Source organism: Lichenostomus cassidix, chromosome 3, assembly GCF_008360975.1.
Source record: "Lichenostomus cassidix isolate B80296 chromosome 3, HeHo_3.0, whole genome shotgun sequence".
Taxonomy (NCBI): Eukaryota; Metazoa; Chordata; class Aves; order Passeriformes; family Meliphagidae; genus Lichenostomus; species Lichenostomus cassidix.
Window position 1 is genome coordinate 113185924 of NC_139483.1, and position 27096 is coordinate 113213019.

The 27096-nt window shown below is 52.2% G+C and overlaps 3 protein-coding genes and 1 long non-coding RNA gene across 11 annotated transcripts in view; 3 read left to right on the plus strand and 1 right to left on the minus strand.

Moving 5' to 3' along the window:
- Positions 1-11802, plus strand: part of NRBP1 (nuclear receptor binding protein 1) — a 34989-nt gene extending 23187 nt beyond the window's left edge. For both annotated transcript variants that reach the window (XM_085057351.1, XM_085057352.1), the window contains 11 exons: positions 5546-5629; positions 5867-5925; positions 7057-7155; positions 7230-7362; positions 7673-7775; positions 9719-9769; positions 9862-9997; positions 10084-10137; positions 10488-10551; positions 10658-10713; positions 10906-11802. In XM_085057351.1, the coding sequence (XP_084913477.1) occupies positions 5546-5629; positions 5867-5925; positions 7057-7155; positions 7230-7362; positions 7673-7775; positions 9719-9769; positions 9862-9997; positions 10084-10137; positions 10488-10551; positions 10658-10713; positions 10906-11004 (938 nt within the window). In that variant the 3' untranslated portion in view covers positions 11005-11802. The remainder of the gene's footprint in view (positions 1-5545; positions 5630-5866; positions 5926-7056; positions 7156-7229; positions 7363-7672; positions 7776-9718; positions 9770-9861; positions 9998-10083; positions 10138-10487; positions 10552-10657; positions 10714-10905) is intronic.
- A 71-nt stretch (positions 11803-11873) lies between these two features.
- KRTCAP3 (keratinocyte associated protein 3) lies at positions 11874-14423 on the plus strand. The gene is made up of 6 exons (XM_085057378.1): positions 11874-12117; positions 12195-12254; positions 12819-13019; positions 13320-13454; positions 13755-13846; positions 14022-14423. The coding sequence occupies exons 1-5, from the start codon at positions 11908-11910 to the stop codon at positions 13836-13838; spliced, it is 690 nt and encodes a 229-aa protein (XP_084913504.1). The 5' UTR covers positions 11874-11907; the 3' UTR covers positions 13839-13846; positions 14022-14423.
- Positions 14424-14688: 265 nt separating this feature from the next.
- The window catches only part of IFT172 (intraflagellar transport 172), a 37907-nt gene continuing 25499 nt past the window's right edge, over positions 14689-27096 (minus strand). For 3 of the 7 annotated variants that reach the window (XM_085057344.1, XM_085057342.1, XM_085057347.1), the window contains 17 exons: positions 26963-27027; positions 26643-26823; positions 26016-26125; positions 25442-25571; positions 24732-24830; positions 24276-24427; positions 23715-23778; positions 23012-23098; positions 21011-21127; positions 20445-20555; positions 19584-19703; positions 18123-18218; positions 17375-17434; positions 16521-16619; positions 15957-16110; positions 15065-15153; positions 14689-14852 (listed from right to left, as the gene is read on the minus strand). In XM_085057344.1, coding sequence (XP_084913470.1) covers positions 14763-14852; positions 15065-15153; positions 15957-16110; positions 16521-16619; positions 17375-17434; positions 18123-18218; positions 19584-19703; positions 20445-20555; positions 21011-21127; positions 23012-23098; positions 23715-23778; positions 24276-24427; positions 24732-24830; positions 25442-25571; positions 26016-26125; positions 26643-26823; positions 26963-27027 — 1824 coding nt within the window. In that variant the 3' untranslated portion in view covers positions 14689-14762. Of the gene's footprint in view, positions 14853-15064; positions 15154-15956; positions 16111-16520; positions 16620-17374; positions 17435-18122; positions 18219-19583; positions 19704-20444; positions 20556-21010; positions 21128-23011; positions 23245-23714; positions 23779-24275; positions 24428-24731; positions 24831-25441; positions 25572-26015; positions 26126-26642; positions 26824-26962; positions 27028-27096 lie in introns of those variants that run through there. The other 4 variants (XM_085057343.1, XM_085057345.1, XM_085057349.1 and 1 more) reach the window with 4 other exon arrangements.
- Positions 18213-22083, plus strand: LOC146440599 (uncharacterized). The gene is made up of 2 exons (XR_014851201.1): positions 18213-18629; positions 18715-22083. It is a non-coding gene; the product is annotated as an uncharacterized LOC146440599 (long non-coding RNA).

A 27096-nucleotide genomic window follows, 5' to 3' on the forward strand; every position in this document is an offset into this window, starting at 1 on the left:
GAGCCTGCATGCAGCCATGATTGACAGGTACTAATCTTACACTTCTTCATCTGTTCTTGTTTTTCCTGCTCTGCCTATTTCCACTTTCTGCTTTCATGCAATGGATGTGGTCAAACACATCAACTTAAAACTCTTAAGTGTTCGTTTAAATATAAAAATACTACCCACTGCTTCATGAGAAATGTGACACAGTGTGATTGTGTCCCTTTGTGGCTCATTGACAAGAGTGAGTGTGTCCTGGCCCCAAAGGTGGCTGATGATGCCCTGGGTTGCATTAGGCAAAGCCTTGCCAGAGGAGGGAGGGGATTGTCCCGGCATGCGTGAAGCCACCCTGTAGATCCGGGCCTGGTGCTGGCTCTTCAGGACATGATGGACAGGGACAAGCTAGGGAGAGCCCCCAGAGCACCCTGTGATGCTGCAGGGCTGCAGCTTCTCTGCTCGGGTAAGGCTGAGGGAGCTGTGGCTGCTCAGCTTGGAGCAGAGCTGACTCCGGGGATCCCTGGCAGTGACACCTGTGGGGAGGTGTCTGGAGGTGAGCCAAGCGCTCCCAGGGGTGCCCAGGGATAGGAGCAGAGGCTGGACCCCAGACGTTCTACTCAGTGTGGTGGTGGCCCAAGCACAGGTTGCCCAAGGCAGTGATGAAGTCTTCATCCTTGGAGTTACCCAAAAGCCATCTAGATGTGGTCCTGGGCAACCACCTCTGGGTGTCCTTCCTGGAACAGAGGGGTTGGACAAGGTGACCCTTCCCACATGAACCACACCATGCTTTTGATTCTCCATTAATTTCTGTGGAGAGCAGCCTTCTCCAGTTTTTGTGTGACATTACTTCTCTGTTGCCAGTACCACTGATTCTGTTCCAGCAGTGTATTCTCTGAAGTGAACCATGGGCAATTTTTTAGCAGAGGTTGGTCTCCTGGGAAGCGATGTCAGTAGATGTGGCAGGAGTGCATATGTGTGTGAGCAGATGTGGTGCTTTACTTGGCACTGGGAACAGTGTGTAGTGAACTTTTTGTACACTGAGTCTATGTGCCCCTTCAGCTAGTGATACTTAACTGTTAAAAATAATAAAATCCTGTTGCTTCTGGTGACTCAGTGGTGCAAATATTTTGCAAACACCGTTTACAATCCTTGATACAGATCTGAGGGCTGTAGGGGACTTGTATTCTGTGATCAGCATAAATCTCACACTTCTTCCTGTATGACTCCATGTTTAATGGCTGTATGCTTATTTTTGTTCCAAATAGCTTCCTAGTTCCTTATTTTCTAGGCCTTGCCCTCCCTAATAAAAAAGGTTTTGTCATCACTGTGTGCAAAGGAAGCGAGCTGTGTAACCTTGTGGATTTGTGCAGTCTTGTACCCTTTTGCAGGCGTGAAAGTGTCTGGGGCATATGAATGCAGGGGATAATAATGTGGCCTCATACCTCTCCTGGCCCTGTGGCCTCCCCTTTGGAGCTGCAGAGGTGGTCTTGGGTTCAGTTGATAATTTTTGGGTCCCTAGTGCTGGTACAGTGGTTAATTGTCCCACTGATGGATTGCACAGCAAACCTGGGACAATCTTAGAGGTCAACAGTTGATCCTTCTCGTTGTCACCTGGTTTCCGCCTGCTTTCTGTCGGGCCAGGCACTGAGTCCTTCGCTGAGGAGCGGAGTTGTGTTCTGCTTTGCAGCATGCTCACATGCTTGAAAGAACCTGAGTAGCTCAGTGGCTGCTGCAAGAGGAGAGGCAGAGCTGTTGGACAGGGCTGTGGGGAGGACTGTGGGGCAGGCTATCCTTCCTGCGTGCAAGGAGGAAGTTCTGAAAGCAGAATAAAGGCAGGTGTGAGATGGACACCACGTAAGAGGGAAATATCCTCTGCAACATGGAGTGTTCCAGAACAGGGGGCTGTGTGCCTGGGCACCTCTGCTAAACGTGCTTTGAGGACAAATGAGAAGGAATGCCACCATTGCCTCCTTGGCTGGCACTGCTAACAACTAGTGGGTGCACAAGCTGTCCGCTTACGCTGGCCAACTCTTTGCCTGTTCTTGAGAGTTTGAGAAGTCTGACTAGCCTACGGCATGTGTCTGTAGGAATATTGATAATCTGTTTTTATGCTTTTGTTGTCAGATTGAGTTCAGCTTGTCAAAGACAGGTTGCTTGTCCTACCCTGTGCTGTACTTCACATCTCTTCCTATCACCTGCCTTTCTCAGACACTGTATTTCTCTGAACTGTTTTCTAAAATTCATCTCTGGTAATAGCCCACCAGATTTGTCAATCCCATGGGGCTGTGTCTTTTAATCTGCCCCTTGTAGTCACCTTGTGGTCGAGAAAGACATGTTTGTTGTTAATGTTGGCAATCTGGCTTTCCTTTGTAGCTTTCATCATTTGTCTCTCTTAACATAGCTGTCCTCGGCCTTCATCCATTCAATCATGCACAGCATGGAGCCAGTTTGAGAATACAGGAATGAGTGGCAGATAGCAGCTGTGTGTGAGTCAAGCAGGGGAGATTGTGTCAGAGGTAACTTTAGATGTGTGTTCTTACCTTGTACAGTCAGGAGCTTGGTTTAAAATGTAGCCTCAGGTGAAGCTCTCAAGCCTCTGTCAGTGCCAAGTGGCCCATGCACCAACATACCTGCAGTAGAGACCAGACCAAACCAAAGTTTCTTGTCTTAGCACCTAAAATCTTGTTACAGTTGTAACAGCACTTACGCCTGCTGTGTTGAACATGGCTGCAGGGAGTTTTTCAGAGCTGACCTCAGAAGCAGGTTGTGCTGTCAGTGATGCGCAGAGCAGGACTGTGTGTGGCAGGGCTGTCCCTGCTTAGCTCTGAGATACACAGAAGATTCTGGGGGTCTGATGTCATTGCACCTGTGCTGCCTCAGCTTTGCAATAACAGAGAGAAGTGATGCCTGTCACTTCAGCCAAGGTGCACATGAGCTGGGATATAAATGGCTGGAACAGACACATTCCCTGCCAAGTGTGGCTGATCAAATCCACCTTCAGAGCAGAGCCAATATCTGCAGAGCCAATATCATCATCCACAGTGATGGAAAAATACTCCAGTGGGACTCGGCAAGTTAGGAGGCACAAGGACCAGAGTACCAGAGGGGGCACGTCCTCAGAGCAAATTCAGCAGCAAATTCAGAGCTGCCTGTGTGTCAGCTCTGTGTGTGTGAGTTGGAGGTTCCCACCAACAGTGCGAGCCCGCTTCTTTCCAGAAATGCTCATGCCACTGCAGAAGGTCTGTAGGACCTGGATGCAGAGGAGCTCATTATCAAGACTGGCTGGACCTCCTTAAGGATGCTATAGATGGAGGCTGGGCTGGGCTTCCACTCTACCTGCCTGTCTGGTGTGGGAGTGTGTCAGCTGTCACCACTGAAGTTTCTGTTGCTAATCTGTTCTATGTTTGATTACTGCCTCATCCCTGTCCTTAAATGGGCTCAGGTACCAAGAACAAAGTGCCCCCGGATAGTGGACTGGGCCTTACCGTCCAACATGTGGTCATAACAGGATTTAAAGACACACTAGAAAATGAAGCTGATCACAGCATTGAGTGGAAGGTGGCTGTCTCGTTGGCTGGTTCTGCTCCATATTTGGCAGGACCGGGTTGTTGAGTTTTTGGTTCCTATTTCTTCTTACGATACGTTGTACTGATAAGAAAGGCAGAATGAATAGAAGACTTAAAAAATAAGTTATTTTCTCTCCCCAGATTGACGAGTTCACCACCAGGAGTCTCTCTGCCATGCCTGCAGTAGCTGCAGGTTTAACAGGGATCATGAACATCTGAATGATAGTTCCTGTACACTGCATTGGGCACAGACATCTAGGATCCCATAAGTAACAATATAAATCTGATGTTAGAACAGAAGGGTTTCTGAAGCCTTAAATACTCTCTTTAGAAGGCCTGGTATGAGAACCCAATGTGCTGGACAAGCTGTGGGTGCTTTACTCTGTGTATAAATTCTGGCACTGGATGAATGCATGGTAACAGGTTTGGGGCTGAAGGGTTGGCTTCAGCAGCACAGGAACACATCTGTGCAGTGCAGAGGACTGGACAAACTCCAGTTGTAACTGACTCAGGAGTGCAAAGTACAAAGGTGCATAGAAGTCCAGAGCTTATCATTCGGGTACTAAGGAGGATCAGGCATTTGCTGGCTCCTCGAGGGAGGCTTTGAACCACTTGTCGTGGGGGCGGTGTTGAGATCCTTTGAGGCACAGTCCTCAGTAGAGACAACTGGTGTGATGGTGCATAGCCCTGGCCAGAACTTGTCTAAAGCAGTCAGTTTCACTGGGAAAACAGAACAGGTCTTAGGAGAAAGACTAAGAATGTAGCTTACATTGCTTGATGGTGTGAAGGTGAGAGGATCTGGTAATGTCCGGGAGCAGGTGAGCACTAGGAATTAAGTCATCTTGCTGGATTCTTAGGATCAGAGCTAATATAGGGAACTAAAAGCAGTTACTTGTGAATGGAAGGTTGGTAAAGAAGCCTCTGTTGGAGGAAGCTCTGCTTCCAGTGCTTGGATTGAATAACTCAGGTTGGTATGTGCCATGCAGCAAGGCTGAGCTGAGTTACCAAGGGAGATCCTTCTTGTCTGACTAGAGCCCAAAGAACATCCTTTCCCTGAGACTGGTAACTAAGTCATTCAGAGTGGAATCCTCTTTGGTGTGGAAAAATACAAGTGGTTTGGCACGTCCCGTGTCAGCCTACATTGAACCAGTACAGACCAGGACCAATTGTGATTGTCCAGGAGGATGATCAGGTGGGACATGGGACTGAGACTCTGGGACTGGGCACATTCCAGTGTGACAGTAGAGCTTCAAATGGGTTGTGTCTCTGTGTTCCCTGCCCACCTCAGTGTTTCTCTCTGGCAGAGACAGCTGCTTAGCTTTGGAGGGTTGTTTGCAGTCTCTGCGGAGGTGGTTGTACCAAAGGCTTATCTTTCATGGAGATCCATACTTGTGCTCTGCTCACTGTTCTTGTGGCTGCGAGTTATTTCCTCCCCATAGCTCCAAGTGGTTTGTGGAGGTGCTGGCTGCTGGGAGGCTTCTGTTGGATGGGTAGTCACCTTCCCTCCTTCAGCAGCTTGGCTTGACTGTTGTCTGGAGGCACTTTGCCACCAGCCTCCTCCTGATATGTGGAAGAGTAGCCTGGTAGGTTCATTCTTCCAGAACCCTGAGGTGGTAACACAGGTGGTGACCAAAAGCAGTGACCTTGGCATCTTTGGCTGTTCCTCAGGCTGCTGTCCTGGATGAGCGGCTTGTGACAAATGCTATAGATCTGATTGAAGTTAAGCATTTCAACTGGGAGCTGTTCCCAGCTTGTCTTCCCCCTAGGCAGCAGTTGTGGTCTCCAGGTTTGCCCTTGAAGACTGATCCTAAGCTGCCAAGGAAACAATGCAGGAATGTATTGGGGTAGGTGACAAGAGATGAGGGCTGTGAAGAGTCACCTTAACTCCACCATTCTGCCTCTTTGGGCACCAAGGGCTTGGAGTTGCAGGTCTTCCCTGGGATTTCATCAGGGATGGGCTATGGCTTCCTGTATCCTAAGCATTCCTGGTTTTCTTCTAGTGGCACCAGATACAATTAACAACCATGTGAAGACCTGTCGTGAGGAGCAGAAGAACCTGCACTTCTTTGCCCCAGAATACGGAGGTATGGCATGGCTCTGACTGCAAGCCCAGGGTTTTTTGGCCTTATTGATGCTTCCAAGCTATTCTGCACCTTGTTCTCAGCTCCAGGCTCCTGACAGATGCCACATTAACAGTTCTGAGCCATTTGCCAGCTGAAATGCTTCAGCTCCTCTGTCCTTTTGTAGCAGAGGGAGAAGCTGCAGAACTGTCCCAACGTGGTGCAGACTTGACTGATAACAGTGCTATTTCTGTGTTACAGAAGTTGCCAATGTCACCACTGCTGTGGACATCTACTCCTTTGGGATGTGTGCACTGGAGGTAAGTGTTGAACAAGAGCTGTGGGACAGAGATGATGAATCTGAGGAAAGAGATAGCTCTAAAAGGCTGTGGCCATGGGTGGTTTGCTCAGTGACAAGTGTGTTTTTCCTTGGAGCCAAGTGCCCTTTGCCTTGGAGGGATCCCTATGGAGGCTCCCCAAAGTGCCTCATTAAGAAGTAAATGGCTCAGTGATTTGCAGTTCTTCCTGAAATTCCTAATGGGTAATGAATTACTTTGCAAGTCTTGGCCAGTCCTGAAGTCAGACCCACTGGCTGGTGGGAATAGTCAATGTTGCAAAATGTTATGTAATGTCCATGTATGCTCCCAGTGCCTATTCTTCTTGGGGTGTCTGGAGCAGAGGACAGCTGTAGTCCATCACTTTTTCTGGGCCAGCCTGTGCCCATCTGATAGAGGTGCTGGTTGCAGTCGATGTGAGTCTGACATACGTGGTTGCAGCAGCTTCCTGCTTCCTCTGTCCTTGCAATCAGTAGGTCCAAGTCCAGGAAATGTGAGTTGTTGTTAGGAATATTTTCTGAGAAGAGCTGTCAGAAAGTGCCAACACAAGAAACCCTCAACCTGTGCTGCACATTCCATAAGTGAAGCAGGAATAAAATGGTGGAAAGACATAACTTTTAGGAAACAAACTTAAGATGAATGCAAAGGCATTCTCTGCAATATTTTCCAGCCTTTCCTAGCTGGGAATTAGTGTCTGTGTCGTTGACTGGAGCCTGTTCTTAATGTGTTGTGTGCATGCTCTTGTTCTGTGATGTAGAGCTATTCACACAGCCAGAAGGGACACTATCCGATCCTGGCAGTGATCCAGTCACTGCTTCATTATGGAATTATCAACCAGAATGACAGGCCAATGGATCATGAGGTTCAAAATGGAGACACTTAACTGTCCAGGTTGTTGGTGGCAGAATTCCCAGGGTTCCCTGGCAGTCTTTTGGGGTACTAGGAGCAAGCTGTCATAATAAGGCAGCCATTCTCTCTGTCTCTCCAAACCGTGACCTTAAGTACCCCCAAACAGCTTGGCTGTGGTGATCTCATGCTTGGTAGTGGTCTCTTTGAACCTATCTCGCATGCAGTCTGCCATTCCCAGTGGAGTCATACTCTGCTCTCTGTTTGCAGATGGCGGTGCTGGAGATCCAGGGGAATGGGGAGTCATCATATGTGCCGCAGGAGGCCATCAACAGTGCCATCCAGTTGTTAGAGGACCCCCTGCAGCGGGTGAGCCAGGGGGGTTGATGCCCTGAATTGCTCTGGTGGCATTGCTTGTTGTCTCATGCAGGTTTTGTCTTTAGGAGTTCATTCAAAAGTGTCTAGAACAGGACCCTGGCAGGCGCCCCACGGCCCGGGAGCTCCTATTCCACCAGGCACTGTTTGAGGTGCCATCGCTGAAGCTGTTGGCTGCTCACTGCATCGTTGGGCACCAACGTGAGTACAGTGCCCCGGGAGGCACTTTCCCATATCGGTCAGTGCTCTGCAGAGCTTTTCTGAGCTGTCAGTGCTTACCCTAGTGAGCTGGCACCTTGGTAACTGTTGTCCTGTCCCGTCCCCACCTCCTTTCCCCTGCTCTGGAGGTACCTGGCTGTTGGATGTGGCTGCAGTTGCTGTGGGGCTGGGATTGCCGTGGTGCCCAGCCTGCTCCAAGAGCATCAGGGAGCATAAGAGCTCTGCACTTTTCTTTACTTTTCTGAGGCTGGAAAAGAACAGAGATTGTTCTAACATTCCTTTTTTTTAATAGATATGATTCCTGAAAATGCTTTAGAAGAAATGACCAAAAACCTTGACATGAATGCAGTGTTGGCAGAGATCAATCATGAGGACAGGGAAGGAGTCAAGATGATGTGAGTCCTCATGGTGTGCTCGTGGGGGGCTGCTCAGGGGAGTAGTGCTGGGGTACTGAGGTGTGCACCATGGGCTCTGCTTGGGACTCTGCCCATCACCTCAGTGTTGGTGTTTCACCACTGACTGAGAGCTAATGGGAGCTGGTGGAGCTGGAGGTGAAGGAGCAGTCGCTGTCTGGACACACACAGTTCTGGGAAGGGTGATTACTGGATGGAAGGAGATCTTGCACCCATGCCCTGGGAGCAGATTCTGTTTAGCTGAGATGTGAATTGTTCCCCAGATGTAGGGGTGGGAAATGAACACACTGTAGTTGGAGCAGTCCCCAGCGAAACATGGCTGAGCAGTTTGGGGAGGTGCTCTGACCAATCACAGCCTCAGATGGAGTCCAGCACTTCAGAGGAAGAGTTCCTCAGTGTTTTCCTCATGGAGCAGCTTATTCCACACTATGCACAGGGAAAAGCAGCTGAGGCAGCTGTCAGTTACACACAGCACTACTTACACTGTAGGGGTGGCTCCCTAAGGGAGTAACTGTAACACATAGGGAACAAACAGAGTGCCAAAATGTGATGTACGTTTTGGATAACAAAGCCTTGGCTAGTTGAGGGATTAGCTGTAAAGACTAAGATGTGAGTACTGTGTTTCCAGAGATGCCTAGGGTGCTACCAGTGGAGCCCAGAGTTCTGGGATGCTCAGGCTGCTGGACAAGAGTAACCACAGTAACCAGGAAGAACAGCTCCATCCATATGAGCAGCTCTCTGAGCTGTAGAGACCCTTTCCAAAACCTGATGTTCCAGTTGTCATAGTGCTAGGAAATAGCAGTATGAAATTCCCTTTGGAATGTATTTGATACAGGTTCAAAATGGAGGACAAGTGAATAGCCAAAGCTGTGCAAGAGAAATCCTGTGCATACATGGGATGTCAGTCTGTGTGGGCTTGGCTGTGTGTGGGTGCCAGCCTGGAACTCAGTTTTTGGTAGTGCTGTACCTCAGAGGTGCTGGAAAAGGAAAAGAAAGCAGCAATGACTTGAAATGTCAGCATAATTTATGGATGGTTCATCAGAGTGCCATGCAAGCCAAGCTGCCAGAAAAAAATTGTAAATTTTTGTTCAAAATTATTGCTGGTTTAGAGGATGGGATGGTCCCAGGTGCTGGGGGTGTGGGAGGGTCTGGAGAGTGATCTGGGAGCTGAGACAGGTGTGGAGTCCACACCAGACTTGTGGGACAGCAAAGCACTTGCAGATATCCTGTCAGGCTTCCAGCAGCTTTGCAGTCCTTACCTCATCTGGAATGCTTCAGAGCAGCCTTGAGACAGGGGTTTGGCTGTTCCAAGTGTTTGTTACAACCAGGGACCTGGTATGATTGGTGTCTGGGGAACTCCTTGCCAGAACAGTGTTATTGGGCCACCCTCCAAATAACTCTGCATTGGACAGTTCTGAGGGATGTGAAACTGGCACTACCATAACTGCTGTCACATCCTCAGCTTCTGTGGGTAGTTGTCGCTGTTGAGCCGCTAGCAGAGAAAGAAGACCCGGATTCTCAGCGTGGCATAAAAAAGAGAGCTTTTATTATTTAATTCCAACTTATATAGATTTTTCAGAGGTCACCCGGATTGGTCAGTTCGAAGCCTCCCCCTAGGCCTGATTGGCCAGGCCTGAACCGTCCACATTCGAGAAACTGTTTTTAATAACATCCAAACTTTATCTTTTTTTATAAAACACAGGTAGAAAAGAGAAAAAGTTCCCATGAGAAAGGTCTGTGCTAGCCACAGCTAGTCATCTCCTTAAGGGAAGATAGGAGCTTGTCTCACCTGTGCCTGCCTTTGTGCATACCCATCTTACCCATGGATACAGCCCAGGACATGGGGATTTGAAACTGCACCCCAAGAGACCCAAGTAGATGGTACTGTAAGATGATTTCTCATCTCAGGGCATTTTGTTTTCCAGCTTCTCACAATCTCCAGCACTGGAGCTGGACAAGTTCCTGGAGGATGTGAGGTAAGAGGGTTTTTTTAAAAGACACCTTTAATTGTGTGAGACTGGAAAAATTTTGGAGAGGTGTAACCGTAGATGCCGCTCTTTCCTTGTAGGAATGGAATCTATCCCCTCACAGCTTTTGGGATGCCACGACCCCAACAGCCCCAGCAGGTTGTGGTGAAATCTCCCATTGCTCCTCCATCAGTGAAAACCCCAACTCCAGAGCCTGCTGAGGTGGAGACCCGCAAGGTAAGTGCTAGGGGCTTGGTTTCCCACTCCCATCACCAGGCAAATGTGTGGGGCGGCTTCTTATGGGGTCTGTGCCTCTGTTCCAGGTGGTGCTGATGCAGTGCAACATCGAGTCTGTGGAGGAAGGGGTGAAGCACCACGTATGTTTCCACATCTGTCTGAGCTGAGGGAGGCTGGGGCAGCTGTGCAGGGCTGTGGCTCTGATGTGCTGCTGGTGCTGTGGGTAACTCTGCACTGCTGCAGCTGCCACTGTCAGGACCCAGAGCCTGATCCAGGCCTGTGCCTGCTGCTGACCTGGCACCTTGGCCCACCCCCAGGTCAGCACAGGATGGTGCTGCCAGCTGTGGTTCAGGATAGAACTGGCTATGGCTATTCTGTTAGACCCCTGTGGGGCTCTGGAGGGGTGGTTCTGATCCCAGGGAGCATTTCTGGGGTTGCTTTGGTAGCCTGCAGGACTGCAGTCCCCCATGAGAATTCATTTACCCTGCAGCTGACACTGCTGCTGAAACTGGAAGACAAGTTGAATCGACACTTGAGCTGTGACCTGCAGCCCAGTAAGTACTCTCTTTAGCTCAGTAAGTACCCTTCTGGCCATGCTGAGGTGCACTGGGGCCAGCAGCATGCTTGGACCAGGGACTGACACCCTTCCTTGTGTTGCAGATGACAACATCCAGGAGCTGGCAGCTGAACTGGTCCAACTTGGGTTCATCAGTGAGGTAAGCAGTGGCTCAGGTAGGGCTACAGGCCTGTGTTCCTTTCTCAGAGTTCAATGGTTTATGCCAGATCAGCCATTTTTGTGGGAGGGAGGGGATGGCAGGAGGCAGGAGCAATAAGCCCTAGGGGACTCCAGCCACACTCTCAGCTTTGAGTGGATGGGGTTTACCCCTCACTATCCTTGTTCTCCCCAGGCTGACCAGAGCAGACTCACCTGTTTACTTGAAGAGGCGTTTAGCAAGTTCTACTACACTCGGAATGGAGCCCTTACGGCAGTGACTGTGTCATCTTAGCCCCATGGCTCCTGGGCAGCCAGCATGGCCTCGCTGCCTGCGACCCATCTGTGTCTGCTCACCACTGTCGGGCATCTGCAAGACCCCAGCTGCAGTGCTTGGAAGCTCATCCTGCATGTGCCGTGGCTGGGCTCAGCGACAGTCCTCCCTGCCCGCCTCGTAAAGGGGACTTTGCGTATCAGTATTATTTCCAGCCCTGTTTTTGTTGGGATTTGCCAGGTTGTGCTGCAGAGCTGAGGCCTGGCTTGGGGTGTTCTGCAGCCCCACTCATGTGCATGGAGTTTGTTCTGTTTGAATTGTACAAAGTGTCTTTTGCACAGCACAGAAATGGGGGGGGTTTTCCTTTTTTTTCCCTTTTTTTTCTGCTGTTTTTGTTTTTTTTTTGTGGGGTGGTTTTTTGTTTTTTTTTTTTTTGTTGGTGTGGTTTTATTTTTTGGGGTTTTTTTAATTTAAAGGTAAGCGGGTGTGAGCCCCTAAGCCCTGCACCCCCCATCACTCCCCTAGTTCCCGGGCCGTGGGCCCAGGGGTGGCCGGGCTTGTCCCCCCTCCCCGCCCGGCGCTTCGCTCCCGCCCCTGGCTGCACTTTGTTTACTGTTTCGCACCCGCCCGGGGCCGCGGCGTGTGCCGCCCCCGGGCTGCGGCCCCGCTGCCGCTGCAGCCCTCCCGCCCTTCCCGCGGACCCCCGGGCCTGCAGTGGCCCCAGGGCCCAGTCCCGTCCCGGCGCGCGGCGGGGCCGAGCCGTGGCTCCTGCATCTCATTTCTATCATTTCCTATTTTTAATAAACTGTTTTGTAAATACGCGAGTGCCGCCTCTTTCCGGGCGGGGCGGGGCGGGGCGGGGCGGGGGGCCGGGCCGGGGCCACCCTTCCCTGGGGCGGTGCGAGGGCGGTGGCGGCGGCGGCCATGGCCTGGGGGCGGCGGCGACCGGGAGCGCTGGCGGAGCCGCGGCGGCTGATGCGTTCGGGGCTGGGGCTGATCGTGCTGGGCCACGGCAGCCTCGTGCTGGGCGCCATCGTGCACGGCTCGGTCCTGCGGCACGTGGCCGGCGCCCGTCGCGCCGTCACCCCCGAGTACGCGGCGGCCAACGTGGTGTCGGTGTGCTCGGGGCTGCTGGTGAGCGCAGCCGGGCCGGGCGAGGGGCGGCGGGCCCTGCTCTGCCCGGACCTTGCTGAGCGCAGGTCTCCCCGCAGAGCATCGCCGCGGGTATCGTCGCCATCCTGGTGTCGCACAACCTGTCCCGGGTGGCCCTGGTGAGTGTGGGGCTGCGGGGCCAAGCGGGCAGGGGGCCTCGGCGCGGCCCTGCCTCGGCAGCCACTCCTCTGGACCTTGGCCCCGCGCGCTCCTTCCGCCTCGGCGGCGGCTGCTGGCGCTGCAGGTGTCTCCTGTGCCCGGCTCGGCCCCGCCGGCGGCCCCGGGAGGGTGGGAGCAGCGGATGCACCGTCCTCGGGCAGAAGCGCTTCGGTGGGCGAAGCTGCAGCCGGGTCGGGGATCCCGCGTGGGCTGGCAGGGTGGGCGGACACGGGGCGGGGGCGGCCGGGCTGGGCTGCGGCTGGGGGCTCCCGGCACGCGGCCAAGCGTGTGTGGGAGTCTCCGCGGAATCCGAGGGAAGGGGTGTCCAGCGGTGCCGAGCTCACAGTGGGTGAAGGATGTGAAAGGTTCGAGAGCCTCATCCGAGAGCAAGGCTGAGCCGTCCTGGAAGATGTAAGAGATGGTGTATGTGCCCTCGGGGGAGCAGCTCTGCAGAGACATAGGTGCCCGGCCCGAGCGTTTCCCCGAGCTTGTGCCAGTCCCACTCGTATTCTTGCCGCCTGCAGCACTGGACCCTGCTGAGTGTATCCCTGCTGAACTGCCTCCTGTCCACCGCGTGCAGCGTGGGGCTGGCGCTGGCCGTTGCCCTCACGGTGCACAGCCGCGGCACACACCTGGTCAAGGGCTGCAACAGCTCCGCGCTGCCTGTGGACGCCCGTGCAGCCATTGCGACTAACGACTGCCCCTTCAACACCACGCGAATCTATGTGAGTCTGCAGGGTCACCACACACTCCCACTTCTCCCATCAGCCTCTTTCTTTGTGTCCTCTTGTCTTTCTTTTACTCCTTTCACTCTGTGTTGTTCACTCTCTCTGCCTCTCCCTGTCCCTCCTACGACCCTCTCCCTCTCCCTCTCCCTCTCCCTCTCCCTCTCCCTCTCCCTCTCCCTCTCCTTTTCCCTCTCCTTTTCCCTCTCCCTCTTTCCCCTGCTGCCTGCACAGTCTCTGCTCAGTCTGTTCAGACAGCCTGGTGCAGTGCCCACATTTCTCTGACCGCCCGCTCCGCAGGACACAGCTCTGGCCCTCTGGTTCCCCTCCTTGCTGCTGGCAGCTGCCGAAGCTGTGCTTTCGGGCAGGTGCTGTTTGGTGGCCCTGGTCTTCCAGGGCATCGGGCCGTGTGCACGCAGCTACAGCAAGGAGCAGGTACGCCCTGTAGAGCCGGATAGATTTCTGTGTATCTCCCCGATTGCTGCCTTTGTGCTGCATTTGGAAGGTGCTGGGTTCTGCTGCGAACAAGCAGGCTGTGCAGCAGTGGGAGGGGGGTGTGCTGAGCTGGAACCACTTCTAGCCAGCCGAGATGCCAGACCAGCACCCCTTCATGGGGAGTTGCAGAGGGACCTTCTTCATCCTCCTGGTAGCCAAGCTGGTTCTTTTCTTGTGAAAACACTGCCCATCACATACCCTTGCCACCCTCCACTTTTTGTCTTTTTAAAAAATCTCTAGCTGGCCAGGCCAAGTGCAGTGATGGAGAAACCACCCCGTGAAAGGCAGCAGCTCCTGGCAGGACTTGCTGAGTCTCACACATAGCCAGAGAGGTGAGTGCACGACGTGGGTCATGTATGGGACAGGGGGGAGCAGGCTCTGCCATCAAGAGGGCCCATGCCCACACCAGCCCCCCAAAACACCTCATCTGAAGATCATGGCCAGAGTCCATGTGATGTGGGGCCCTGCAGCACAGCCGCACACTCACACGTGCTCCTTCACTCCCAGGTGGTGCTGTAGTAGTGCTGTGATCCAGCAAGGTGATGTCACATCTGCTGCAGTATCAGTGTGCGTAAGGCGGGCTGGAGGGGTGAGGGGTGTGCCTTCCCCCCTCCCCCAGCTCTACCACCCCACCTGGGACAGACCCTGCAAGCCAGCAGGTGCTGTGGGCCCCAGATGCTCTCTCCTCCTCTCTCCAAGCTGCCAGGCCCTTCCTGGTGTGCTGAAGGCTCTGTTGGTTTCTGTCAGCAGTGATGTGGATGGGCAGAGGTCATGGGCCCATGTCCTGGTGGCATTGTAGGCATGTCAGCTGGCTGTGCCTGTGCTCAGGCATGTCAGGGAACAGATGGGGAAGAATCCCTGTGGTGCAACCCTCTAGTTTTCTTACATAAATAAACTTTTCCCTTCCACGCTGGCTGCTGCTTTGAGTGGCTCTGCCAGTTGAGTGCTGGCTGGGGGCTAGGACTGCCAAGGGAAGGACAGTGCAGCTGCTGTGTGAGCCCATCTCCACGCCTGCCACTCCCCAGGCACAAGGGTGTTGACAGAGCCGTAGTCCCAGTATGAGTGATGCATGGATGTGGAGGTTGAGACACATGTACAGGGTTTACAGCCCTGTGTCCAGCAGCTGCAGGTGTTCTGGACTCAGCATCCCCTGGCAAATGGGAGCACTGTGGGGTTGAGATAACATGTTTATTGGATGTGGAAGTGGAAGGTGCTGAAGAACAGGCCTGAAAGCTGCCACAGTCCTGCTCACTGGAATGAGAAGCTGGTGCTTGGGAGTCCCCCACACCACCGTCGGAGGAACTCTATCACATCCTGGCCTGCAGGGCTGTGGGATGTCTGCAAAATGAGAAAGGCCTTGGCACTGTCCCCGCTGCCTGAAGGCACCTCGTGGGCTGGCGGGACTGAGTCCTCACCCCACCCAACAGCACAGTCAGGAGAGTGCATTAAACTGCCCTGGGACAATGACTCATCCAGAACAATGTATTGTCAGCATGAGGGGCTGAACCCCACCCACAACCCGTCTCTCTGCCTGCGGGGTTCTGGCTCACCTTGACAGCCATCATGAACTTGTACCACACATCCTTCTTCACTTCTCGGCCTGGCCTCAGCTCGATCTTGTTTCTTAGCACAGGGTACCCTGGGCATAAAGTGATACATTCAGTATAAGGTAAGCCCCATAACGGGCCCCCACCTGGTGCACCCCTTCCCTGCGCTGTGGCTGAGGTTGCCCCCAATGTGTTGCAGGGAATAACGCTGCCTTGGTCTCTAGGAGACCAAAATGAGGCAAGGGTGCCCAAAGTGCTGAGATCAAGTGAAGATGAGGGCGGAACTGCCCTTGGGCAATGACAGCTAAGTGAGTAGGTCCAGGGATGGCACCCAGCTTCTGACTTTTGGAGCCAGGGCCCTGTTGCTGGTTGCCCAACCCTGATCCCCCTCCTCTGACCCTTTTTAAGTACTGCACAGCAGTTCCATACTGTGTGCATGAGAGGGACAGAACTTGCCAGAACGGAGTTTTTGTAGAGTAGGGCCACGTGCTACCCATTCACAACTGTGTGTGCTGGCCAGCCTGGAGTCCCCAGACAGAGCTGTGCCAGCCTGAACCATCACCAAAATCACAGTGTGGCTGAAGTCAGAATTGCTCTGGGGTCTGTATGGTTCAACTCCCTGCTCACGCAGAGCCACCCCAGACCAGGGCTGTGTCCAGACGGCTTCTGACTGTTTCTAAGGATGGAGATCCCCTAACTTCTGTGCAACCTGTTCCAGTGCTCACTCACCCTCCTAGTAAAAGAGTCCTATCTCCTCCAGCAGAGCTGGTTCCCCATAGCCACACAGTGACTCCACTCTTCTTACAGCACCGCCCAGACCTGCCCTGCAGCACGTTCCCACTCCCCCTATGGCACTGTGTCATCTCTTGTCTGAGTGAGCTGTCCTGTAGCTTACCTGTAAGCACGCAGGGCAGGGAGTGCACTCCAGTACCTGCTGCCACCAGAGAGGCTTCGTAGGTGTTGCGCTCATCCTGTGGCAGCACCTGCTCCAGCTGCTGGTCCATGGACATGGTGAGCACCCAGTCCCTCACCTCCTCCCGCTGCTCCTCCTGTGGACAGAGGCCAGTTCATGGCCAGGAACTGTGATGCTGCTGCCCAGCTGCAGCCCCAGAGCACCAGGGAGCACACAGGAGAGGAGGACATGGATGTATGTGATGTGCACACAACTCACATGTTCGTGGTGCACAGTCGTGGTTGAGTATATGTGTGTATATTGGGGAGCATGAGAAAGAGTGTGTGTGTGCAACACATCTGTGCACGCATGTTTGTGTACACAGGTGTGTGTGCGTCTGTGCACATGTGCATGCTTGCAGTGGGGGGGCAGGCAAAGGATGGCAGTGCTGGGTCTATTTCCATCCCCTGCAGTTCCTGGAGTCCTAGCCTCACCCCAATCCCTGTTCAGAGGACCCTGAAGCAGCATTACTGCTCACAGGAGCCGAAGAAGGCAGGTGACACTCACAGGCACATGCTGATGGGCTGGAAGTGGCACTTCAAAGGGAATGTCTGTCCTCTGAAAATCGGAATGGTCCAGGGAATCCAGGTTCCCTTCTTCAATGGCCTGGAAAAGAAGTGGTGGAGCACTGGGCAATGCCAGTCATGGATCTCACAGTACAGTTCATAGTGAGGATGTCCCTGCCTATTCATCCTGTGGTGACTGGGCCCTCCTGTCACCCATGGCCACACACTGCAATGTCTGTCAGACACTGCCCTATTCAGGTGGCCTCAAAGGAGTGAAAGATGTAATCAGAGGCTTTTGTTTTACCCCAGCAGCTGCTGACAGCACTCGAGAGTCTGTCACAGTGAGATCTGTCAGCTCCCTTGGATTTGGTGTTTCTGATGACCAACCTGCTGGTCAAGAACGGGCTGAGTGGACTCCTGAATCTTGTATCACAGTGGCCAAAGCACTGTGCCATGGCCTCCACCCCCCAAGTAGTTTTTCTTCTCTTGTAACAACTTGAGTGAGATCACCCTGAAAGCTGCAATGGCACCTGCAGCCTTGAGATCTCAGGCGTAAATTGTTAGGCCAACGTGCTCTTTGCTGCCATGTACACGGTGGCATTGACACACCTAGCGTGACTTGGCCAGGGCTTTGCAGGTGCCCTGTAGGGGAGGTCCTCCCACAGGTAGCGCGAGGGTGCCCACTGCCCTCCAGGCACACACTGAGTGGGGTTTGGGACTTACCATCAGTACAAGCTCCAATGTGCTGTCGCACAGAAGCCTCAGGTGTGCCCTGGCCGGGCTGGGGATCTGTGACGGCCCTATAGCCCACTGCCATTTTAGAGAGATAGCCCTCCCCGCACAGACCATACTCACATCTGAGAGGTCCAGGAAGCGGTTCAGGAAGACAAACGCCATGTTCTCCCAGCTGACGGCCTGTTATGGCAAAGAACCCTGAGTGAGACTGGGCAGCTCATCCTCACAGCCACAGTTCTCTGAGAGCCATGTCTGGGGAAGGATGTGACTGTTTGTGCCACAGTACTCTGCCTGCAGCCCAGGGAATGGACATAGAGACTGCACATCCCAGCTCGCCATCACTGAAGACTGAATCCCTGGGACAACCAGCTCACTGCCACAGGCTATCCCACACAGTGGAGACAGGCATTTTGACCAGGATGGATCGGGCTTGGAGGAGTCTGGTCTAGTGGGTGTCCCTGGTCATGGACATCCACTGGGGATGGAACAAGATGAGCTTTAAGGCCCCTTCTCACCTAAACCATTCCATGATTCTACTACTGCACAGCCAGGTCCAGGCAGTGAGGACATGCTGCTGTCCTTGCCACTGGAGGAGTGTCACTCCTCATGGGCAGACTGTCAGACGCTTGGGTGATGCAGAGCAGAGCTGGGACACATCCACACTGACAGAGCCATAATGTGGCCTCTGTCCACCCCATGGTTTGTAGGTCCAGTCTGCTCACTGGCTGAGGTCTAGCCAGCTGCCTGAGGAATATCCTCCAGTGCCAGAGTCCAGCAGCCAGGGGAGGATTTGGGAACTTAAAGTCGAGAATCCCTGAGCCCAGGGTGCCCTACCTCCTTCTCTGGTCCGGTGGCAGGTAGCTCTTACCTTGGCAGCTATCCCAGCCTCATAGAAAGCCTTGTCTGCAGGGACCAGATCTGTATGGCGCAGCAGGGAAATGGACAGCTGGGCAGCCATGGTGTCCTGTGGACACAGCAGACAGGAAAGCCACAATTCAGCACAGAAAAAAACAGTGGAAGGATCTCAGCAGGGTCTCTGCACCCTCATGTGCCCTACAGATAAAAAAGGTCAAAAACTTCAGTCCTGACCCTGAGTTACCTCACTAGAGAACACACGGGACTATCATCTGAGGGTGAAATTCTACTGCCTTATGAGCCTTGCTATTTTTCACTAGAAACCACACCCAAACTCCCCCTATCTGAGTCACAGAACAGGTGAGGTTGGAAGGGATTGCTGGCAGTCCCCAAATCCTGCCCCTAGCCCCAGTCAAAGCAGAGGCAGCTATAACAGTTTCAGGAACATGCCTGGTCAGGTTTTGACCATCTCAAGGAATGGAGATGCTCCAACCTCTCCAAGAAACCTATTCCAGCCACAGTAAGTTTTTTCTTCTATTCAATTATGTAAGAATTTTGGAGTTGGGGTGAGGACTTGAAGGGTAATTTCACTTTTCTGCTGTCAGATACCTATCGTCACACCAGAACTGTCAAGGGCACCCCTCTTTCATGGTGCCAGATAGACCGCCCAGCACCTCAACATTCCACAGCTGTGGAGATCTGTACAAGTTTCCAAGACATCAGACTTGGCTTTTGCTGTCTGATATGCTTCTGGACCCCCAACATCCACACACAGCCGTAAGGAGACCCCAGTCTCCCATGACTTTCACTGGGGTCTGAGCTGTGGTGACCTTTCATTTTCACAGCCTTCTCCATCACAACTCCAGTCCTACATCCATACAGGGCTCTAGAACAATTCCACAATATCACATGGATCATGACTTCAGCAGGGAGGCCCAGAACAAATCCCAGTGTACACAAGACTCCAAAATACTCACAGAACCTTGTGATGCCCCCATACACGTCCACAAGCTCCCAAAGTCCCCTAAGAGGCCCAGCACACAGGACCAGTACCTACCAAAGCCCTGGGCAGGCAGTCTGCTCTGAAAACCATTTGTGAAGCCCAGCAGCTCTTGGAGCCCACGAGAGCAGAGAGGAAGCCATTCCTCCCCTGGGAAGACCAGATTTTTTGTGATCCCAAATTTTCTACTGGCACCTCTGCTCTCACAAGTCATGCCAAGCAATTGGATCAGCTTCTCCCCTGGCTTACAGCTCAGCCATAGTGGCTGGGGGAGTTCCCACTATAAGCAGAGAAGACTATCTCCTATTTCACCTGCTAGTGGTGGGCTCCCAGATTACTGCAGTCTCATTCTCATCCATCCGTGATGTGTGGTTCATGAAGTGGAATAGTAACTTATGAATAGCCCTGAATCTGCACATCCCCATGGTGTTCCCCGTGCTCAGTGATAACCTGGCAAAGGAACTTCAGCCTCACCAGCTGCTTTAGGCCCTGCGCGGCAGAGCGGGTGGCACAATAGTGGGAGATCAGCAGCATCCTCTCAAACTCCTCATGTGCCGGAGTGTTTGCCTCGCTGCACTTCATCAAGTTTTCACACTGAGAAGAGAAAATGAGAGGAACTGAGAGCAGGAGAGCGCAAGGGCACTCTTCATCCACACAAGACCAGGGCAGTCAGGAGAGAAGGATCTGAAATACCCAGACACCTCAGGGACTGAACAAGGGCTGGGCCTTGGGTGCTCTGGGTCCCAGACTGTGCTGTGGGAGCCAGCAAGAGTCACCAGTACTGCAACATGAGCCAGCATTGGAAGCAGGGGTGAGTCTAGATGGACAAAGGGAGGATTTGTTGATTTTGCTAATACTAGGGCTGGGTATTTATGGGACAGAAACAGAGATAAGGCAATCATGGGCTCTGGCTGAGGTGTTCTGGACAGGAATGATGAACAGAAGGCTCAAAGCATCCATGGGGAGATAGGGAGTACTCATATTTTCAGGCTTATGGGCTGAGTAGCTCTATGTAGGTCGAGACGACAACATGTCATGATAGCTCCCATGTCGCAGTGACACCCAGAGCTCTGCAAGGGCCAATGTCGAGACCTGCTTCTAGGATTTGGCCTTGAGCAGAGGGTCTCCTTCTTCTCTGCCTTCTCTTGCTCAGCCACGTCTACTTCACATGATCCTGTTTTCCTACTGTCCCCACTGCCAGCTCTTTACCCTGAGCTTGTGTTCTAAAAACACTGCCCATGTCACCTGGCGAGAGACTGGTTCTTCTTCCTGCCCAGTCAGGAGCCCCTGGGGGGCTGGAGCTGAACAGGTAGTGGTGGCCATGGCCACACTCACCAGACTGAGGAGCACATCCCGCAGGTTAGCCCAGCTGGAGTATGCCTCGGCACAGTTCATGCCAGATGCATTCACCATCTCCACAAAGAGACGCTTGTAAATGTTGAAATTCTGCAAGAAAAAGGAGAGAAGTGTGGAAGGAGACAGACTGGGAGTCAGTAGACTGTGTAGCTCTCCTGCTGTCAAGCACAGGCTGAGGGAATGGCTCCCAGAGTGGCAGTGCTGCAGGTTGCTGGCTGCAAGGCATGCTGGGCACAAGGCAGGGAAACAGGAAAGGATGGAAGAAGGATACTTCCTACAGCCGGTATTCTCGGAGAGGCAAATGGTTCCTTTTGTTCTAAACTTGGTGCTCAATGTGTTCAAGACAAACACAAACACTCAACCTCCCCTGCTCCTTCCCATGGAGAGTATGGGCCAGGAGATTGCCTTCAGCCCTCTGGAAGAATCCACTACAGGGCTGGATGTGCTGAGCAGGCAATCCCAGTTCTGACAGGGAACTTGACTTGTGCAGCAGATCACAGCACACTGTGGCAGCTCACCTTGGGATGTTGTATTGCCCTCATTACCTGTGGGTTGGCAGGTGCTCCATGGTGGACATACAGGCGCAGGGCTTTATCCCAGCTACCCTCCCGGATCAGGTGTGTTGCATAGATAGCAACATACTTGTGCAGGACTTTATAGCTCTGGAGAAGACACATGGAAAGCAGCAGCATGAGAATCATGAACTGAAGACTTGTCACTTGGTGGGAATGGATTCAGCCATGAGTGAACACACCTGAGTCCCAAAGGGTAAAACAGGTATAATCAGAGCCAGACTGCCGTAAGCACGCCTGGGTTTTGACTTGGGCCCTACTGTGGCCCAAAAGGGTAAGCCAACCTTAATCTTGGCTAGCTGATGCTGTACTGATCCTCTGCACATGCAAATACAGCTGTTTTCCAGGTGTTCACCACTTGCCAAAGGAATATTGCTAAACACCTGAAGGATGCAGCACCTCTACTGTGTGTCAACAAGGCTACCAACTGTAAAGCAGCCTTTAGTCTAACAAAGGGATTAACAAACATCCTGGATGGAGTGAAGATGTTTGTAATTTACAAAGCTGCTCTAGTGCATTATCCACATGCTGTCACAGCTCCAAGACTGCAGACCCTCTTGGAGTGCTGCTCATACATGTGTTGACCCCACAGACACTGCTGAGGACTGCTGTTGGCCTCACAGAAATACAAGTAAGGAAAGAACTGCTTCACACATGCATAAATAAAGGAATGAGAGGAAGAAAATGGTACAAAATATGCAATCCTGTTAAAAACAGCAATGGAAGAAAGTTTATAATGCAGAAGAAAGACCAGTGTCCCAGTAGATGTCTAGAACTTGAAAACTCAGATGTGGGTGCTGGTGAAACACCATGTTCAATATAGCATGGGATAAAGATTAAATCCAGTATGTGACCTGTTTTGATAAATGTAACATTTTTGCTGTATAATCACTGTAGAACAGCTGAGTCAAAGTGATTATATTCTGCACTGGTTACAGGGAAGGGTCATGCTAATGCTCTCTTAGAGGCACAAGCAGACACCAAGATCTCCTTAGGCTCAATGTGGCCATGTGCCCAATACAATAAACTGAGTCTTTCCCATTAAACAGAGTGTGCAGTAATTCTCTGTGGCTCCTGATAAACAGAATATCAGTACAGAAACCTCCAAGAGAACAATGACTACAACAGACACCATCTGTACCACAGAGAAGCCTAAGTATAAGAGATACCAAGTTCACTCAGTAGAACCCCAAGTTAGGTTACAGCAACCAAAGTTATAAAACCGCAGCTCCAGACATTCCCAGCGCTTTTCCAAGGCATTGGTGCTGGTCTGAGTGATAAGCTGTGATGTCTCCACCAACTCCAGATACTGTTGCCCAGGCTGCCCTGTTATTCAGTCTGAACCAATACCTCACTCCAAACAATTGCCTGCCCTTGGTTACCCCCATTATCAACAACCATTGAACAAATAACCATTCAATAACCAATCATCAATCAATAACCAGTGAATACAAGCCATTCCTCAAGGTAGATCCTGGTAATTGAGAGCTTTTGTCTCCTTTTACTGCCTTGAAAGAGCACTGTTAAACAGTTTCATTTAACTTTTCTCCTTTTTTATTACTCTGCTGAGGTAATTTTATTAATTTCAGGTCAGTAAAACTGAAAAAATGTCAAATTTGCTCTCCTGACTAGGATGTCTCATTCCGACTGACACCAGAGCTCTCAAGAACATGGAGAAAGAAGGCTTTCTTCTACAAATCCCTGTTTCCATGGTACCAATTACTTCCAGCCCAAACAACTCATTTAGCTTCTTCCAGTGTTTCATTATTCAAAAAATTTAAACACAATATGCTTCCAGGTTCTAAAGCTTCCCCACTCAGCCTGACTGGCCACAATGGAGACAGTCCAGTGGTGCTTCCTGAGCCCCTGCAGTGTCTCTCCGTGTAGCCCACCCACTCCAGGGTGCCAGGACTACAGGTCAGTTCCTGAGGTTCCTGTTCACACAAGTCAGTTCCTGCTCACACAAGCACTCACCTGCTTAGCTGCAACCTCCAGGCACTTTTCCCACTGCTCCTGCTTCGCATATATATCCAGAGCTGCCATGACATCAATTCCCACCAGCTGAGGATGGAAACAGCCATAAATTCACTGTGCAGGCCAGGCTTCCTACACACATCCAGGCAGACATCAGGTCACTCGTCTTTTTTTCCCAGACACAGAGTCTCTCCCCCTTCACAGCATGAAATCACAGAGCCCGTGTGACCCATCTGCCATCGGGAGGGACCTGGTCAGGCTGAAGAGGCTGGCCCATGTGAACCTCATGAAGGTCAACAAGGCCAAGTGACAGGTGTTGCACCTGGGTTGGAGCAACCCCATGCACAGATACAGCCTGGGTGAAGAATGGATGGAGAGCAGCCCAGAGGAGAAGGACTTGGGGGTGTTGCTGGACAACAAATTGGACATGACCCAGCAACATGTGTATGGAGCAACCCAATCTAGTGGAAGGTGTCCCTGCCCAAAGCAGGAGGTGGAATGAGATGAGCTTGAGATAAGCTTTAAGGTCCTTTCCCACCCAAACCCTTCTGTGATTTTGTGGTCTGGCAGTAGCCATGACTCACAGGCACATACAGATTTCTCACCTATATGCAGTCAGGCAAAAGCCCCAAGAGAAAGACCCCAAGGATCTTCACAGGTCCTGAGATCACTCCATAGCCTGCGAGACATCCCAAATACGTACCGAATCTACCTTTCCTTGTTTTTTTAAATACTCCTTATAACACTGGTCCACGTATTCCTCTGACCTGTGGGTAGAAAGAATACCAATAGGCAGCAAGACTCTTATCTTGCATCAGTGCAGAGGCTGGATTCAGCCTTGGGACTAGAAGACTTTCAGCTGTGCCATGTCTTGCTGGCATGCTGCTGATGCACAGGTGGAAGGGGAAGGAAACAGGTTAAGCAGCTCTTTGCAATATAATGTATGAGGAGAACAAGGGATCACAGGGCTTTTGGAAGAAGTGCATGCACAGAATTATGACAAGGCAAAGGGAGATAGAGGTAGGGATAAGACAAAAGAGGATAACAATTTCTGTGGGATATGTGGCAACAGGTAAGTGTCAGAATGTTAAATGGCTTGGAAAGGGTAGCTGCGGAGAATGTGCCCTGTCCAAGCCGGGGAAGGCCACTGAGGGGAGAATCTAGGAAACCTAGGGGGCAGCAGGACAGTACAAGACAGGACAAGGGATCATGCGGGGGGCGGGGTGGAACAAGAAGGATATAGTTTGCAAAGTTCAGGGCATACCTGGGATCAAACTCCTTGGCCATATGCTTGGCTTTGCTCCACTCCTCCCCTTCAATGAAGGCATCGATAGCTTCTCGGATAAGGTCCAAGTTTAGGTAGAGCTCAGCTGCCTGCAGGGCCAGTTCCATGGGAGACAGAACCCCACAGGTTCCCTGTATCCCAGGCTGAAGCTGGTGCTGACCAGCACAACAACAAAACAGAAAGTCTCTTCCCAAAAGATAGGCCTGTCCTTTGCTTCCTGCCTCCTCCCAAGGCCCAGCTCTCTCACACTATTCCAGGACTTGATTCATTCCCCTCTTTTATCCTCCTTGAAGACTCTGCACAGCCTAATCCTAGATAAGGCCATCCATCCACCCATCACCCCAGGATGTGACTTGACCTCCTTCCTCTGGATAGAGTTCTCCCTTCCATTGTCACTACTTCTTCAGCAGTCTGGGGGCAGGAGCCAGCCCTCACCATGCTGTATTTCTTCATAGCCACCAGCTGAGGAGCTACGGTCCGCGTCACCTCCATGCTCTGTGACTGATCCAAGAATTTCACGGCCAACTCAGCAGCCTGTGAAGAGAAATTGTCAGCAGCTCAATTGTTAAAAACTGTGGGAGAATGGGATGAAGCTGGGAACTGCTCAGTCCCAGCTGAAAGACTGACAGCTGGGAGCACTTGAACTGTGGGAGAAGGGGAGAAGAAATGGCAGGTCATTTCAACAAGTCAGAGGAACAAAGCCCAGCTATTTTCGCACACAGGAGAAGATCAGACAAGGACATAATTGTTGAAGCTGGTACAAGGACGTGAGTGAGAAGTATGAGCACTCATATGGGGGTGAGTATGAGCAAGAACACAAGGACTGGTGGCACAGTGCACAAAAATGTGCTCCTCTAGCAAGGGCCTGTGTGCCCACAGCTTCTTTAGTGCAAGAAGCTGTGGGCACACAGGCACGGACCTGTCACAGGCGGTGGTGCCAGAGCAAGGGAGGCTGCACTGTGCAGGATAAGCACAGCCTGTCATGGCTCAAGAGAACAGCTACTAAGGCTTTCAGCCCTGCAGTCATTGCAGCCTGCAGGTTCTCTCATGCCCTGCAGTGACAGGGATCTCTGAGGTACACTCAGGTTGTGGAAGACCTTCCAGGCAGAAGAGCAGGTGAAGGGAATCATAGCCCCTGACAGTACCTTCAGCAAGCACTTCTCCACCAGGACACTGTTGCTGGGATCCCGCACCTTCAGGTAGCAGTCCACTGCCCTGGCGTATTCCCCAGCCTGCTCCCACTCCCGTGCCTGCTCCAGCAGCCCTTCAGTTCCGCTGCAGGGAGGAATGCAGGCCATGAGCAGGACAGGGATGCTACCAGAGATCCTGTAGACAATGTGTAGGGTGCAGGCAGGGAGGTGCACAGCACAGGTAAGCAGGGACCTCAGACAGAGCAGAGCATGTGACAGAGAACAGGAACAGTGCTGAGGAGAGAACTGACCAAAGACCATGGGGAGATGCACTGGCAGTACAGGAGACCATGGAGGTTAGTAAGTGCAGCAAGAAGCCATCTGGGAGACCTTGGATGGCAGAAATAAGCCTCCCAGAGAAGTAAGGAAGGATAATAGGAAACCTATGCAGTAAGAAGTCCAGAGTCCTCAAGAAGGAAACTACTGGATGTCAGGGATCCCATCAGGCTGTGTCTTTAAGGCATCAGCAAATGGCCACGGGGAAGAGCTACCTGTCTACTTCCTGCATCCTGACCACAGCACTCCTTACCTGGAGCCTTTCTTGCCAGCCTCCCTGCCACACTCCTCCTGTAGCTCTCCCAGCCGACTAGGCATGTATTCTTTGCAGACCCGCAGGGCCTCACTCCACATGCTGGCCTCCTGCACAGGTACAATGGGGAGAAGTTTTCACCAGTTCACTGGGATCCCCCACACTCCTGTCATCACATAACTCATCTAGCCCCTCATGCCATCTTGCCAGACAACCCAGTAGAATAAACAACCACAGTAGCACTATCCAATTCTGTCCTCCCCCAAAATGGCACCTGTGTCTATCCACTTACCCAAACCACCTCAGGGGAACATGCTCATCCATTCCAGTTACCTCTGTGGAATGGGCACTTACAGTCTCCAAATGCACCCACTTGTGCTGCCCCGAGGACCACCCATATTCTGGCAGGATACATCCTCCAGGAACTGTGAGAGCACAAAGTTATGCTGCGAAATCCACTGGTTCAGTCTTAGGCTGGAATTAAGTTCTTCTAGAACCCCTGAGTAAATGGTTTCTCCTCGGCTACAAAGCTGACAGGGAGAGCTAGGAGGTGTATTTCACTCTTTCATCTAAACTGGGTTCTTGTCCAGTGAGGAAGGCAATGGTGTTGCTACAGACTGCGCTCACCTTATAGTACTTTATGGCCAGCTCAGGTCTCTGTGCTCGCAGGAGGAAGGCCTCTGCCTTCTGGAACTCTCTCTGCTCAAAGGCAAACTGTGCCTGTCCAACAAGCACATCAGCCACGCTGTCTGGGTCATGAGCCTCAGCCACACGCTGTGCAGCGTCCCAGTTCTGGTTATGCACAAACCTGGGGGCACGAGATTTAACAGGGACATGAGATGTAACAAGGGGGATGACAAGGAGCAGCCTGATGCTGAAGAGGCAACCGGGCTGGCATTGCATGGAGAGAGCAGATGCAGCAGGCCAGGATGTGGAAGGACACATACATCAGCACGGCTTCCTTGGGCTTCCCAGCTTTAATGAATTCTCCTTCAGCCTCTTCGAATTTGCCCTAGAAGAGAGGAAGTGATTAATTTGCACGCCTTCCTGTTCTGATATCATTACATGACCTCCTCTACTT